This window comes from Callorhinchus milii, unplaced genomic scaffold (genome assembly GCF_018977255.1).
Source record: "Callorhinchus milii isolate IMCB2004 unplaced genomic scaffold, IMCB_Cmil_1.0 Scaffold1, whole genome shotgun sequence".
NCBI lineage: Eukaryota > Metazoa > Chordata > Chondrichthyes > Chimaeriformes > Callorhinchidae > Callorhinchus > Callorhinchus milii.
In genome coordinates, this window is record NW_024704742.1 from 70,390,175 (window position 1) to 70,406,674 (window position 16,500).

The following is a 16,500-nucleotide window of genomic DNA, read 5'->3' on the forward strand; positions in this document are numbered from 1 at the left end:
GCCTCTGACAAGCTGTAATACAAACAACACCGTTTTGACTGTATTTAAATTGGATTTGACTCCCTCTAGGTCCTTTCCATTAGCATTGGTGAGGGGAAGATAAATAGCCCCACTGTGAGTAATGAATCTGCTCCTCGGGTGCCCCAGCTCCAATGTATGCAGACTGATGGATGGTTCTCTGTCTCACCGCTGGTGTAATTCTTTCATTATAATCTGACATCGTGTTCAGTGAGAGAGAGAGAGAGAGAGGGTGCAAGGGAGGGCATGAGGCAGTGGAGACAGAGATAGAGAGAGGGAATGAGGGAAAGAGAGGGTGGGGGGCACGAGGGAGGGTGCAAGGGAGGAGAGACAGAGAGAGAGGAGGGGGGCGAGGGGAGAGAGACTCAGAGAGAGGGGGAGAGAAAGACCGACAGACAGACAGACAGACAGACAGACAGACAGAGAGAGAGAGGGGGAGAGAGACACAGAGAGAGGGGGCGAGAGAGATAGACAGATAGAGAGGGGGAGAGAAACACAGAGAGAGTGGGAGAGAAAGACAGACAGACAGACAGACAGAGACAGACAGACAGAGAGAGGGGGAGAGAGACACAGAGAGAGGGGGCGAGAGAGATAAACAGATAGAGAGGGGGACAGAGACACAGAGAGAGGGGGAGAGAACGACAGACAGACAGACAGACAGACAGAGAGAGGAGGAGAGAGACACAGAGAGAGGGAGTGAGAGAGATAGACAGATAGAGAGGGGGAGAGAGACACAGAGAGAGGGGGAGAGAAAGACAGACAGACAGACAGACAGACAGACAGACAGACGGGGAGAGGGGGAGAAGGGGAGAGGGGAGAGGGGGAGAGAGACACAGAGAGAGGGGGCGAGAGAGATAGACAGATAGAGAGGGGGAGAGAGACACAGAGAGATGGGGAGAGAGACACAGGGAGAGGGGGCAAGAGAGACAGACAGACAGAAAGAGGAGGGAGAGAGAGAGACGAAAAGAGGGAAACAGAAAGAGAGACAAGTCGATAGAGAGGTGGCATGGGGGACAGACAGACAGACAGACAGAGAAAGAGAGACCGAGAGTTATAGAGAGATAGAAATGGAGAGATACACACACCGAGCATGTGACAGAAAGAGACAGAAACAGACATTGGCTCTAACAGGGCTTTTGTTTAACCCTCTCCTTCCCTTTGCCTTCCGGGGAGGTCAAGTGTGGGTTTTGTTTCCCGGAACCCATGGGCGCCATTTTATTTACATGGCGGAAGCTCTTTTATCAAGAAAGAACGCGACGCGAACAACCACCACCCCTGCTCAGTCGGTAGCGAACTCACCTCCGAGTCAGAAGATCTTGGGTTCATTCCCCAAGTACAGGCTTTGAAGTCACATAGTCCAGACGGACACTCCAGTGCAGTGATGGGGGAGAGCTGCATTGTCAGAGGTGCCATGCATTAGATGAGATGTTAAACCAATCTCCCACCTGTGCCAGTTGAGGTGAACGTTAAAGTGAGTTTCTCTTTCCCAGTGTCTCGGCCAACAATCCCCCAGATAAAATTGGTCATTCATTTCACGGCTGTTTGTGGGAGAGAACTTTGAGGCGTTCTCCTGAGATGAAAGGTTATTAAGGATTATAAACCCCACCCAACGATCCCCTCATCACACATCGACTAAAATCTGTGTTTCTCCACCCTTCAATGGCCCAGCCAGGGTGCGGAGTGATGGAAAGAGATCAGGTCCTGCCCGAGGAATCCTCGCTGTTCACACCCCGTCCAAGTGCACAGGATGTGTCACTAATGCCCTCCCTCTCTGTGATTTCAGATCTTTGTGATCGGGCTGATAGCGGACAGGAAATTCCAGCACTTCAATGCTGTCCTGGAAGCTTACATCAAGCAGCATTTCAGCGCCACCTTGGCTTATAAGTATGTAGGAATATGATAAGAGTAATAATAAGAGTAATAATAAGAGTAATAATGTAATCAGAATAGTAGCAATTGTAATAATGTTATAGTAATAACACTAATAGTGGTAATAATACATTAAACTCCTGATAATTCAACCTTGGTTTAACTTGTCCCTCCCACTTAAGTCATCATGCTGTCAGTATCCCAGACATATTCATTCATTCATTCATTCATTAATTCATTAATTCATTCATTCATTCATTTATTGCGTTTATGTGTTTATGTATTTATTTATGTATTTATACATATGTATTTATGCCTAACTCCTGCTCCTGATAATTCATTACTGAGCCCTTTTCCCTGGATGATGAGTTATCAGGAGTTTACTGTAATAATAATAGTAATAATAATTAATAGATAACATACTTTGGTAACAGTAATTTTAATAATATAATGGGAATAATAGTATAGAACAATAGTAATAACAGTATTAAAAGTAATAATAGTATCAAGAGTAACAGTAATAATAATAATATTATTACTATTACTCTTATTACTTTCAGCCTATCTGCCCCTGCTCTCTGGAACTCCATCCGAAACTCCCTCCTCCCTCCCTTCCTTTGTTCAAGGTCCATTCTCAAAACCTACCTTTTTGACCGTGATTTTGGTCAACATTCCCTTTCCCTGTTCGCCTCGGCTCCCAGTCCCGGCTCGGATGCCCATCCAGCAGTGTGAAGTGCGTTGAGACATCTCCCGATATGAAAGGCACTGTGTAAATGTAAACTGTGCTGTACTAATCCCATCTCTCCGTTCTTTCACCATATCCATTGATACATTTCTCCCCCCCACTTCCCAGTAAACATTAATCTCCCTCTGTCCTGCTTAAATCTTCCCTCTGATCTGTTTCCAGGAAGCTGCTGAGTGTGCTGACCGGATATGTGCACACGGCGAGCCAGGGACTGGAGTGTGAACCACTGAAAAGAGTCTTCAAAGTTCTCGAATATGTCTTCAAGTTTATCGTGCGTTCCAGATGCCTCTTCTCCCAGTATGTTCCTCTCTGTCTCATGGAATCTGGGACCACAGCATAGAGACCGACGCGCTCTCTGCCAGTCTGTCCGGGTCTTTTCTCCGCATCCCAGACAGTGTGGGATAATCAGGGAGGGAGGGAGAGCGCGAGAGAGAAAGAGAGACAGAAAGTGAGAGACAGAGACTGAGAGACAGAGAAAGCGAGAGAAAGATAGCAAGAGAGAGCAGAAAAGAGAGAGAGAGGGAAAGAGAACATGAGAAAAAAGAGTGTGTGAGTGCAAGAGAGAGAGAGAGGGTGAGCGCATGCGAGAGCATGTGAGAGAGGGCAAGTGAACACAGCTAACCAAGTGCTGACTGATTTCAGGTTGTACGAGGGGAAGGAGAAGGCTGAGTTTGAGGCTTCCCTGCAGAGACTCTTTGAGATGTTCAATGCTTTGATGAAATCACGGCTGGAAAATAACATGTTGGTGATGCAGGTAAACACCCCTCAACAGGCTCAATGGATCTAGAGGTTTCCACTGAGAGCTGAGCAGCGAGCTCCAGTGACACACGCTGGGCTGAAACTGACAGTTCAGCACACCGGAATCAATAATTAACAACCGTCTCGCATAAAACCAGTTACTCATGCTGCTTGTGGGACATCTCTTTGTGCAAAATTGGCTGCCAAGTTCGCCTACTTGGCAACACAGTCGCTCCACTTTCCTGTGAAGCGCTTTGAGTTGTCACAGAAGGGAAGGCACTGTATCAAACACAAGTCCTAAATTTGGAGATGAAACGGTTGCGCAGGCTAAGACTAGATGTCATTGTAGTGCTACAAGTGGCTGAGGGCTCTTCAGTCATAAGAGGAAAAGTCTCAGAGGGGATCTTGTAGAGGTGTATAAGATTTTACATGGGATTGAAAAAGTGAACCCAGATCAATATGTTTTGGATACACGGAGACAGTAGAATAAGAGGATTTAGAGATGTAAAGGGCAATTTCATAGCAGCCACCAGGAAATGTTTCTTTACCCAGCGCATAATTACCAACTGGAACATGTTGCTATTCAAGGTGGTTTGAGGACAGGACACTGGGAGTTATTTAAAAACAGCTTGCTGCAGTGAAAGGAGGATGGCGGGTGTCCTGCAGGGATGAGATCGGATGGGCTGATGGGTCGACTTCATCCAAACCCATTGTTGTGAAGGAGAAAAACACCCACAAAGTACACAGTCACAGCCCTTTACAACAACAACTTGCGTTTATATATCGCCCCTCATGCAGGGTAGCGTCCCAGAGCGCTTATCCTTTACAGTGTATCCTGTGACGTGCTTTGAGACGTATCGATTATGTGATAAGGTGCTATATCAAACGCAAGGATTATTGTTAATATTCCCCTCTCCCATTCTCTTTAATTGTGCCTCTTAAGTAAAACCTCTCATCTCTGTTCTCTTCTGTTACCACAGGGGGCTTCCCTGAAATACCTGCCGAGTATATTACAAGACGTTATGACTCTGTTTGATCCTGTGATCCTGAGGTAACCTCAACCGCTTCTCTCTTAGTCTTTAAATTAACTAATTAATTTATTTATTAATAATGAGGCTAAACTCCCAGCACCGTGATGTGCTATGTGTTATTTGTCAAGATTGAGGTTCATTTGGTTCAATTTGGTTTTGGGTTTAATTTGGTTTAACCCTCTATGACCGTCTCTAGTCTAGTTCCTGAGCCAGGCGGGTCTGCAGTATTCCAGGGTACTGCTGATGACAGCACAGCCCAGCCTGGCTCATCGGCAGGACCTGGAAAGTCAGACCAGTCACTGGGGGCAAGGAGTCATCCCACTCAGCTCCCGTTAACCCTGCAAGCCAAAGCCCTTTCGGTTAGGGTGGTCCTAGCTGGACAAGCAGCGGGAATCATGCCAGACCGTGATTTCAATGCAAAGCCTATGTGGTTTTAGCTGATTAAAATCTCCCCCAACCCCCACCCAACACACAGTCTTTCATCTTGCTAACCTGCAAAGATCAGCTAAGCAGTGTGAGACCCTGTGGGGAGAGCACAAGCATTCCATTCCAGACCAGGGATATAAAAAAATTATATAATCAGAGATATAATCAAATATGTGAAAGCCTGGCTCAGTTGGTAGCACTCATCCCTCCACCCACCCACCACCCTCAAACCTCCCAGCTCAGGGATGCTGATGCCACTAAACTGTCAATGAGGGGAACCCCAGCCTCAGATCAGAGTGTGACACATTGTTGGAGCAGGGTATGTGGTCTGTTAATGAGGCTCCTGTGCCCATTGGACTTGCTAAACAAAAGACTCAAGCAGCAGCAGCACAGTCTGTCAGCCTTTTAAATGCGGGCTGGTGTGGCTGAGAGCTTCTAGCTGGATAAATAGCAGCACGGCAACAATAACACCAGCTAGTCTGCCTCACTCTGGCAGCAGCATGTTCTCCGCTGAGCCAGAAGGTTGTGGGTTCAAGCCCTCCTCCCCTCCTCCCTCAACTGTGAGCTCACAGTCTAGGCTGACCCTTCGGTGTGGTGCTGGGGGAGAGCGCTGCATTGTCGGAGATGCCATCCTTCAGATGAGGCGTTAAAGATCCCACGGCACTACTCGAAAGGAGAAGGGAATTTCACTTTCCCAGTGTCATGGCCGACAATACACCCCTCAAATAAAGGGCTATAGGAGCGGAATAGAGGGGTGTAGGAGAGGGGAATAGAGGGGTGTAGGAGAGGTAAATAGCGGGATGTAGGATAGGGGAATAGAGGGGTATAGGAGAGGGGAGTAGAGGGGTGTAGGAGAGGGGAGTAGAGGGGTGTAGGAGGGGGGAATAGAGGGGTGAGGAGAGGGGAATAGAGGGGTGTAGGAGAGGAGTATAGGGGTTTGGGCGAGGGGACTAGAGGGGTGGAGATTGGTGTGGAGAATAAACACTGGCAAGGATTAATTGGGCCGAGTGGCCTGTTTTTGTGCCGTACAATCTTATCTATTTTCAAACTGACTTCATCTGAGTTAATTAACGCATCGAACATCAGCACAGTTGAACAAAAGAACATAAGTTTAGCGTTGCAGTTTCAGGACAGACACCAGGACGTTTATCTTTACCCAGAGGGTAATTAACAAGTGTAGTGGGTTTACCAGGCAGAGTGGTTGAGGTCAGGATGCTGGGCTCATTTATGAAAAGGTTGAATGCTGTGACAGGGAGAGGGATGGTCTGGAGGGATGAGATCGAATGGGGCAAACGGGGGTTCTTCACCCAGACCCATTTTGATGTCTGTGAGACTGCATGACATAACCCACCCCTGCAAAAAATTAATCATCAATTCCAATGACTCCCCCATTCCTCATTGGTGTGATTTAGTGCCTCTGTTGGGGAATAGGAAGGATGGCTGTTATTATGCTGTGAACTCAGGCTTGCAGAGAACTCCGCTGACTCTGTGATCTATTTAAAAGTCCCTGCGAGACATTCCTCCCTCACGGCCCACAATCAAAGCACAGCCCGAGCAATTTGCAAGCCTTGCAATTCAGTCAACAGTGGACCCCATTATAAATGATTTATTTTACAATAAAATGATAATGCTTACATTCAATACAGTGCCTTTCATGCCAGGAGGACTTCACTGGATTTCCTATAGAGTGCAGTGACTGTGTATTTTGTAGGCAAATGCAGTAGCAAAATTACACACAGCAATGTCTCGCAAACAGCCATGATCTATTTTAATTTGGGGATTATTAACCAGGACACTATGGGCATGAACCCACAATTTTGTGACTCAGAGATGAGAGTGCAAGTGACTGAGCCAGGCTGGCACACATATAGAGTGAATAAGAAAACAGATTTTCACAAATGTGGAATTCAATCTTCTGGAAAGCTTGTAGATGCTGGGCCAAATGAAGAATATAATACAGATTTACATTTACGCAGCGTCTTTAACGTCGGGAGGACATTCCAAGGTACTGGACTTTCCAGGATTTGCACTGAGCTGAGTGTGGGAGTCAAGGAGGTGGGGGCAAGGAGGTCGAAGTAGGGGAAGATGAGCAAATTCACATTAATGAAGTGATGAGGAAGGTGTTGAAGTGGACCTTGAACAAGATGAGTGAATGGGCAAGGTGAAGGGATGCCTGTCGATTATAGGATATTGCTTTAAGAAGTTAAATGGCAATTAAGAAAGAGCCAATGAACCAGAAGCAGGAAGTATAAAAGCATCCTGAGAAGGGAGCCAGGGTGTGGGTTTATAGTTGGAAATAGGGAATAAAGGATTACAATACAGCAGCGTTGTGGATTAAGAATCATTACATTGATCCTCTGGAGGATGGGAGCTAGTGGAGCCAGGCAAGGCTGGGGGTGATAAGGATCATAAAATGATACAAGTAAGAGGGAGGAGTAGATGAATATTTGGTGGTCCTGGGGGAAGGGGGGTGGTATCAAGGGATATGGGGAAATGGAATTAAGTGGATGATCAACAACAACAATATACACAGCACCTTGCATATGTGTCAAGGTAGGTCAGCGGACTAGGAGCCTGAGCTGGTGGGGGAGTGTGTGAACATAGAAGATCACCGAAAGCACGGTTGAAATGTTAGATCTTAAGGGGGGTTTTGAAGGTGGGAAGGAGGAGTTGGGAGGCGAGGCAGAGGAAGTTCCTGAGGGCAGAATGACTGAAAGTTTGCCGGCCGATGGGGGTTGATTGGGTGGGATGTGTGGGGAGGGGACTTTCCACTCCCACTCATACCTCCTTGTGTTTTTACCCACCCCCTCCCTCTCCCATTTTAGCCATTTGCTGCGTGATTTCATCATGAACGTGGCCCCAGAACGTCTGGTCAAACACAAATTACAGTCAATGATGGGAATCGTCAACACGAAACTCTTTGAGAGAGAAGGTAGGCTGAGCGTGGAGTGAAAGTGGGACATCTTCTCCCTCCCCAATTGTTCAAAGAACACATCTATAAACAATACAAATAAACATCCGTAATAATAATATTCTTTGCATTTGATGTAGCACCTTATCACTTCGTTGAGATGTTTCAAAGCGCTTCACAGGATCTTTCGCAAAGTGCAGTGACTGTGTTTTTGGGGCAAACGAGGAAGCCAATTTGCGCACAGCCAATGTTCACAAACAACAACAACCTGGATTTATATAGCGCCTTCCACGCCGGATGGCGTCTCGGAGCTTCACAGTAATGGATCCCGGGACCGAGCCAGGGGGAGGGGGAGGGGGAGGAAGGTGACCAAAGGCGCGGTCGAAAAGAAAGGTCTTCAGCAGAGACCTGAAAATAGGAAGGGAGGGAGCGTGATGAAAGGAGCGAGGAAGGGAGTTCCAGAGCCTCGGGGTATTGTGGCTGAAGGCATGGCCGCCGAGGGTGGAGCGGAGGATTCGGGGGACGAGGAGGAGGCCAGACCCGGAGGAATGAAGGCAACGGTTACTGTTTTGAGGAGAGAGGAGGTCGGAGAGGTAGAGGGATGCAGAGGAGTGCAGGGACTTGAATACAAGGGTGAGGATCTTGAAATCGATCCTCTCTGGGATAGGCAGCCAGTGCAGTCTGGCAAGGACTGGGGTGATCGGGGAGCGGAGTTTCGTGCAGGTGAGAATGCGGGCGGCAGAGTTTTGAATGATTTGGATTTTATGGATGGTAGTGGACGGGAGGCCGGCGAGGAGGGGGTTAGAATAGTCCAGCCGAGAGGTGACAAAGGCATGGATTAGGGTTTCAGCGGCTTTTGGAGTGAGGTTTTGGCAGAGACGGGCGATGTGTCGGAGGTGGAAGAAGGTGGTGCTGGTGAGGGCTGGATGTGGAGGAGGAAGGATAATTGGGGGTCAAACTTAACGCCGAGGTTGCCATGAAGTGAATGACTGATTTATTCTGGGCGGATTGTCAGCCAGGACACCAGGAGAGAGAAACTTTTTTTCTCTTTTTCCAAAAGCCCTGCGCGATCTTTAACATCCGTCTGAACAGGGCATAGAAGGGGAGCTCGGTTTAACTTTTCATCTGAAGGACGGTACTTCTGACAGTGTCGTGGCTCCCCCCAGCCTTGTATTGGAGTGTCATCTTAGACTGTGAAGTAAAAAGTCCTGACGCGGGGGATTTCCTGACACTTGTTCAATGCCAGAGAAAACAGGAACAGCGTTAAGGATATCGGCAGCAGACTCTGCCTGCCAATCTCGATCTTTGGAGGTTGAAACCAATTTTACAAGACATTAATGGAAATCCAGTGACGCACGAGAGACAGGATTGTTCTACACGCCGCTGTGTACAGCATCAGCCCTAGAGCAACCTGTCTCTACAAGCTCAGGCTGTGTTCTAATAATAATAGTAATCAGTCATTTACTTCATGGCTGTTTGTGGGATATTGCTACGTGTATATGGCTTGCCCAGAAAATATACAGTCACTGCACTTCACAGTATATCCTGTAACGCTCTTTGAGACGTCCTCCTGAAATGATTGGTGCTAATAACAAATCTGATGGTTACTCATTTATTTTATTTATGAGCAATTTTTTAATTATATAAGATTCCATGGATATCAAGTACAATATAATTATTGGTTGTAAGAGAATGTGAACAACACACATATTGAGGTCCTTAACATCAATAGCTGTCCTAATCCTCTTGAAAGTCAGAAGTGTATGCATATACATTAATTATGTAAAGTATATTTGACTACAAATATTATCACTACACTTGCCAGCAATTATCTGTGAACCATTTTGAGATGATGTGATATTATTGATGTTGTGTAATCAAATGCAAGGATTATTGCAAGGATTATCATAAAAATAATAATCTGGTTACTCAATCCACGACTGTTTGTGGGACATTGCTGTGTGAAATTGGCTGCTGTGTTTTGCCCACAAAATATACAGTCACTACACTTTACTGTATATTGTGTAAAGCACTTTGCGACGTCTCAAAGAAGTGGTAAGGCTCTATATCAAAAGCAAGGATTTGATATTGCACGTTTGGTACAGCGCCCATAACACCAAAACCTCTCAAGGCACTTCAACAACTTGCCCTTCCATCCCCTTTCAAAGCAGAGAAACACCATTGGAAAGGACGAGGGAGTTTCTCTCTCCCTGTGTCGTGCCCAACAATCCTGCAGATAAAATCGGTCATTCAATTCACAACTGTTTGTGGGACATAGCTGTGTGCAAATTGGCTGTCGCATTCACTACACAAAACACAATCACGCTGCTTTATCATAAATCCTGTGCAGCGTTTTGAGATGTGACGAGATGACATGATTGGTTTGAATGAAGAAGGCCCTTCAGTCCATCTGATCTCATCCCTCCAGAACACCCACCTACTGCACTCTGCCATTCCCCCACTTCCCCAATTCCCACCCTTCCCCTTCCACCCCGATTACAGAATCAAGGTTTTTTTTAAATAAGTCCCAGTGACTAGTTTAAGAGGAAGAGTGGTCATTGTCCCCCGAGTTGGGACATGAACGGCACTATACCAGTGCAATTTGTTGTTGTTGTTATCCCCTCTGAGATGCCTCCTGGCCTGTCTAAACTTTGAGGTTACAGGCGCTGCGTGGAATGAGAAGGGGATAGCGATGTTCAGCAAGGGTGTGGACTGACCCCCCCCTCCCACTTTCCCCCACTGCAGAGTGCCGTGCCATCCTGCTGCCCATGATGACGACAATGCTGAAGGAGTTGATCGAGCGTAGCGAGGAGGAGCAGGACAGCATCGAGCTGCTCAGTAACCTGTTGGAGGTTCTTTACCGGCCCAACGTGGTAAGCTCAGTGCTCAACAATAACATCAACTCGCACTTACACAGTACCCATCACACAGGTAGCAACTTGCAGCGCTTAACAGTGGTGGAGCTTGACACTGAGCATGGGGATGGGGTGGGAGAGGGGAGGTGACCGTAGACATGGTCGAAGAGGAAATTCTTCGGGTACGCTCTAAAGACAGGCAAAGAGGAGGTTTAGAGGCAGGGAGTGAAAGTGTCTTGGGGCGCAGTGGGTAAAGCATGGTTGCCTACGGGTGGAGTGGAGGGAGTGAGAGACGTGCAGAAAGCCCGAGCCAAACGAACAAAGCGGACGGATCAAGGAGTAGGGTGTAAGTAGGTGCGAGCTACCCGGTATGAAGGGCGCAACGTGAATGCAAGTTTGTTGTTGTAAAGAGCTTCCCGAAGTAAAAGATGTTGGTTGAATTTAAATATGTGACAGCCTGGTACTCTTGCCTTCGAGTCAGAAATTTGTGGGTTCAAGCCCCACGTCAGAATTGAGAATCACATAGTCAAAGTTGACACGCCAATGCGGTGTTGGGGAGTGTGCGCCCGGCGTGGAGGGCACTATATAAATACAAGTTGTTGATGTTGTTGTTATTGTCGGAGGTGCCGTCTTTCAGGTGAGACATTAAACCGAGATCCTGTCTACCTGTTCAGGAGGATGTTAAAGATCCCGTGACGCTATTAGAATAAAGAAGGGAGTTTCTCTTTCCCGATGTCCTGGCCAAGAATTCCCCAAATAAAATTGGTCACTCACTCTATGGGTGTTTTGGGGATATTGCTATGCGCAACTGGCTGCTGCAATTTGCTCACAAAATACATAGTTAATCCACTCTCCACTCTGTGAAGCATATTGAGACGTTTCAACGACGTGATATCCTTTATAAGGATTATTATTATTAATCCAATTCCCTGCTCTTCCCCCATTATGTTTGTGCTGGTGATTGTTCCCCCCCCCGTCTCCCCATCTCCCTGCACCCCCATAAGTCCTCCTTCAGTGGCACAATTCCTCTAAGTCCTATCTATTGCGTGCTCTTTCCCCATGCCCTCTGTGTATCTCTATCTGTTCGCAGTATTCTATCAGTTATTTGTATCTATGCCATTAAGTTTCTGTATGAGTTTTCACCCGTCGTTTGTATCTCTGACAGTATTAGTAATTACAAATCAATCTCTGTAATTTGTGAGTAGACACACGCATTTCATTAACGTTTCTGTGCAGCCGAGGCTTGAATCCAATGATTTATTCCCTGTAGCAAATAACCCGGTGTTACAAGTGCTGCTTAATGGAACCATGCAGGGGAAACACTGTGATTTGAGTTGCAATACTATTTGATCATAGCGCCTTATCACGTCAAACAGGTCTCTATCGGATTTTAGTGACAGTTGTATTTCTTGGTGAATGTGGGCAGCTAATTTGTGTCAAAGTCCCACAAACAGCCATGGAGTGTGAGTGATCAGTTTTATCTGGGGGATTGTCAGCCAAGACACCAGGAGAGAGAAACTCCCTTCTCTTTCTCGAATAGCGCTGTGGGATCTTTTAATCACCCACTATCGGTGGCCATGCCTTCAGCCACTAGGCCCCTAACCTCTGGAGCTCCCTGCTTCTATCCCTCGCCCCACTCGTGCCTTCGTTGTGGAGTCCGTTAGCTTATGGTTAGAGCATTCACCGAGAGGATCTGGGTTCGATTCCCGGGCAGGGTGAAACTTTGGGCAAATTTCCTTATTCCACATGCCTGTTTACCTACCAGTAAGTAGGAACCCGGTTGTTAGTCGATTGGCGGATCACTTTTCCGGGGTTAATAATCCCTTAAAAAAAACTGTAAAGGAAAAAAATAATTTAGTCAATTGATCCACGATTGTTTGTGGGACACTGCTGGGTGCAATTTAGTTTTGCCAACAAAATATGCAGTCAATTCACTTTCCAGTATATTCTGCCTTTTGAGACATTTCGAAGACATGATAAGGCACGATATCAAATGCAAGGATTATTATTTTAAATTATTTTTAAATTATTTATTTTATTGTTTTTTTTAAATCCCCAAACAACCTCTCTCTGGTCAGCTCCCTCACCCCCTTCTCCCTTGCTCGGCTTCCAAACTCGCAACTAACCATTAAGCGTTGTAAGATGTCATCCTGCATAAAGGCAGTGTATAAATGCAAGTTGTTGTTGGTAACATCCACTTAAACAGGGCATGGATTGGAACCTCAGTTTAACATCTCATCCTATGTCAGCAGCTCTAACGATGCAGCGCTCCTCCTCCCTCCAACATAGACAGCGAGCTCAAACTCCCCAAAGTGTGGCTTGAACCCACAACCATCTAAGTCGGAAGTGAGAGTGGGACTAACTGAGCCAGGCTGAATTGTCACAAGGGTAGAAAATGAGACAGAAGATTGTGGGTTCAAGGGTGGGGAGCTCACAATATAGGCTGATGCTCCAAAACAGTGATGGGGGGAACACTGCATTGTGAGAGGTACCATCCTTCAGATGAGATGTTAAACTAAGCTCCTGACTGTGCCTGTTCAGGTGGATGTTAAAAATCCTGTGCCATGATTGGAAAAGACAAGGAAGTTTCTCTCCCGGTGTCCTGGTGAGAAAGCCCCCAGATAAAATTCACCTCAGGGCTGTTTGTGGGACTTTGCTGTGCTCAAATTGGCTGCAACGTTCGCCTACAAATTAAACAGATACTATATTTTACTGTAAAATCCTGTAGAATGCTTTGAGACTGGAATGAAAGGCTATAAATCAAAAGGAATGATTGCTATTACTATTATTCAGTCAACTTACTAAGAAAGCTGTTTCAATTCATGGCTTGTAATGTGGGGAATAGATGTTTGGGTGAAAAAAAATTGTGTTGTAAATAGTGAGTGATTCGTAGTCAGGGGGGCAATTAATGCACTGTTTGCATTCCACACTCATAGGAAGGTAATAACCTGCCTTTCAATAAATTATTACATTTAATTTTTAACGTGGGTCGGCTTGTAAATTACAAGTGTGACTCGTGCTTAAAATTAAGATAACAGAGGACTCCTTTATCTCAACCTTTCAGAGGATGTTACCTAGGACTCGAGAATCTAATATAGAAAAAAAATCAGAAGGCTGTGGTTTCAAGACCCCATGTTAGGAACTTTGAGTTCACACGGTCTAGGCTGATGCTCCAGTGTAGTGCTGGGGGCAGTGTTGCATTGTCGGAGGTGCCGTCCTCAGGATGAGATGTTGAACCAAGCTCCCGTCTGTGCCCTATTCAGGTGGATGTTAATAATTGAGCGACTCCACTTGAAAAGAGAAGGGAGTTTCTCTCTCCCAGTGTCCTGGCCGATAATCCCACTGATTAAAAAAAAACAGTAGTCACTCATTTCCATGACTGTTTGTGGGACACAAATTTGTGTCTGTGCAGAAATTGGCTGCTGTGTTGGCCTACAAAATACAGTTACTACACCTTGCAGAAAACTTTGTGAGGCACGTTTGAAGCCTACAAGATACACAGTCACTACACATTGCAGTAAATCCTGGTATGCTTTGAGACGTCCCCTCGATAGGAAAGGCAGGTGCTCTCCGTATAGTCCCACTCCCTTTTCCACCATGATGGGTAGGATGGTTCTAGCTGGACAAGCAGCGGGAAGCTTGTCATATAGTGCATTCAATGGTAAACTCCAAGCTGGTTAAACTCCAGCAGTTTCCCCCTCTAGGGAGAGGGAGCGCGCATTCCATTCCAGACTTGCTGATTCCCATGTGTGGGTGGGATCCATGGCGCTCTCAGTTTTAAGCATGGTAATCAGACAGACACCTTTCTAATGTCGCCCCCCCCTCCCCCCCCAAAAAAATTGCGTCCTTTCCTTCCCCAATAGACCCATAGAAATTTACCACACAGAAGGCCAGTCGGCCCATTGTGTCTGTGCCAGCTTCTGTAAGAGCAATCTGTTCATTCTCATTTACCTACCCTTACCCCATAACCCTGCAGCTGACTCATTGTAAGATATTTATTTAACTCCCTTTCGAAAGCCAATATGGATTGTGCCTCAACACACATCCTTACAGACTGTTCCTTTGTGGAATACTTGCCTGTTTTCTTTGTGAGCGTGAAAGCAAAAGGAAGAGATGAGAGTGTTTTGCTCATTGCTCTGAATGATATGATCTACAGCTCCTGTCGGCCACAGCTCTGCTTTTCTTCCCTGTGCTTTCTCAGAGGCTTTTTGATGTCTCCTAGCCTACATTTAACCTCAGGTCCTGTTTATCAGACAATGAGACGCTATTGATTCCTGGGCTCAGGGTGTCTTTGGACACCTTTCATCCCCCGGCTTCTGAGAAAACTATTAAAGTCTTTTGAGATTAAAAAAAATCTGTCATTCTTTTCAATCCCATTCGGGATTTCTCACCCTGATGAGGGAGCCAAGGAGAGGGGGAGCCAGGGGGAGAGGGGGAGCCAGGGGAAGAGTGGGAGTCAGTAAGGAAGTGCAGGAGTGGATCAGTGAGGGATTGAGGCGGCGAGAGAGCAAGGCACCGCGGAAGCTGTCCTGATCGGTGATGTCAAAATTGAACCCCACCCCCCCCACCCCTTTTTCTCCCCTTCCTCTTCTCTTCTCTCCTCCGTTCTTCCTCACATTCCTCCCCCAGCTCCCTCCTCCTCCACTGCCTGTTTTCTGCTCGCATGTGACAGAGCCCCTGGATCACTCTTGGAAGCTGTGGTTGAATCAGAAGGTATCAACGTATTTAAGAAAAAATTTGATACATCCCTAAGGGAGAAAGGTATAGAAAAAAAACTGTGCTTTTGATATGGCACGTCGTTGAGAAGTCTTAAAGAGCTTCACAGGAATTATTGTAAAGTGTAGTGACTGTGTTTTGTAGGGGAACGTGAAAACCAATTTGGACACAGTAACACTCCACAAACAGCCGTGAAGCGAGTGACTGATTTTATCTGTGGGATTGTTGACCAGGATACTAGGAGAGAGACATTCACTTGTCTTTTTGAATAGCGCTGCGGGATCTTTAACATCCAACTGGACAGGCACAGAGAAGGAGTTCGGTAAACATTTAATCCAATGGACAATAAAGGAGAGAGAGGGAGAAATAAGTTTATTCTTATTCTGATATTGTGATTATTTGGAATCAGCTTGGGTCTAAATCCCTGACTGTCCAGCGCCTTGGGACGTACTCCCAACGTGAAAGGCGTTGTACAAATGTTATTTTGTATTGTATTATTATTATCATCAATAATAAACCTCTTGGAGTCTCATAACATTTGCCCCCTCCCTCACCTCTTTCAAAGTCTGTATTAAGACCTACCTCTTCGACTGCTCATTTCCATCATCTTTCCCCTCCATATACCCACCTCAGCTCCTAGCCCCAGCTCGGGTGCCGAGCCAGGATTGTTAAGTGCCTTGGGAAGAGCTCCTAAGGTGAAAGGCGCCATGTGTGAATGTGAATTCGTACTGCACTGTTGCATTGTTAACTCTGCCTGTGTCCCGTCAGGGCAACACATACGAGAACATCCAGGATATAATGGACAAGCTGCTTCGCACAGTCAACCGGATGGTTATCATCCTCGGGAGAGACCACCAGCTAATCGTGAGTACCCCTCACCTCATCTGCTTTGTCCCCACAAACAAACATTCTCTCTGTAGGCCGCACCTCGCTCTAAGAGCAGATCTTCCCAACTCCCTCCATCGCTCTCTGCTCCATCGATACCATTATAGGTGTGGCTGGTGTGCATGCACGGGAAGGGGTGCCTGAGGGAAAGGGGAGAAGGTTTATTATTGCAATGTAAGAACTGTTGAGGTGAAATTGACTTTTTTGTTTCTGATAGAATTTAGTACTTCATTGCCACCTGACTCCATTTCAGCGTGCAGCAGGTTACCCATGCATTCAGGGGGCTATTGGTACAGTCTGGGGCAA

At 46.4% G+C, this 16,500-nt stretch overlaps 1 protein-coding gene across 1 annotated transcript in view; it reads left to right on the top strand.

Annotated features, from left to right (window-relative positions):
• Positions 1 to 16,500, top strand: part of LOC103188103 (dedicator of cytokinesis protein 2) — a 222,482-nt gene that overhangs the window by 70,257 nt on the left and 135,725 nt on the right. Inside the window, exons 21-27 of the mRNA XM_042343812.1 lie at positions 1,802 to 1,902; positions 2,795 to 2,929; positions 3,275 to 3,386; positions 4,351 to 4,421; positions 7,653 to 7,759; positions 10,484 to 10,611; positions 16,078 to 16,173. Coding sequence (XP_042199746.1) covers positions 1,802 to 1,902; positions 2,795 to 2,929; positions 3,275 to 3,386; positions 4,351 to 4,421; positions 7,653 to 7,759; positions 10,484 to 10,611; positions 16,078 to 16,173 — 750 coding nt within the window. The remainder of the gene's footprint in view (positions 1 to 1,801; positions 1,903 to 2,794; positions 2,930 to 3,274; positions 3,387 to 4,350; positions 4,422 to 7,652; positions 7,760 to 10,483; positions 10,612 to 16,077; positions 16,174 to 16,500) is intronic.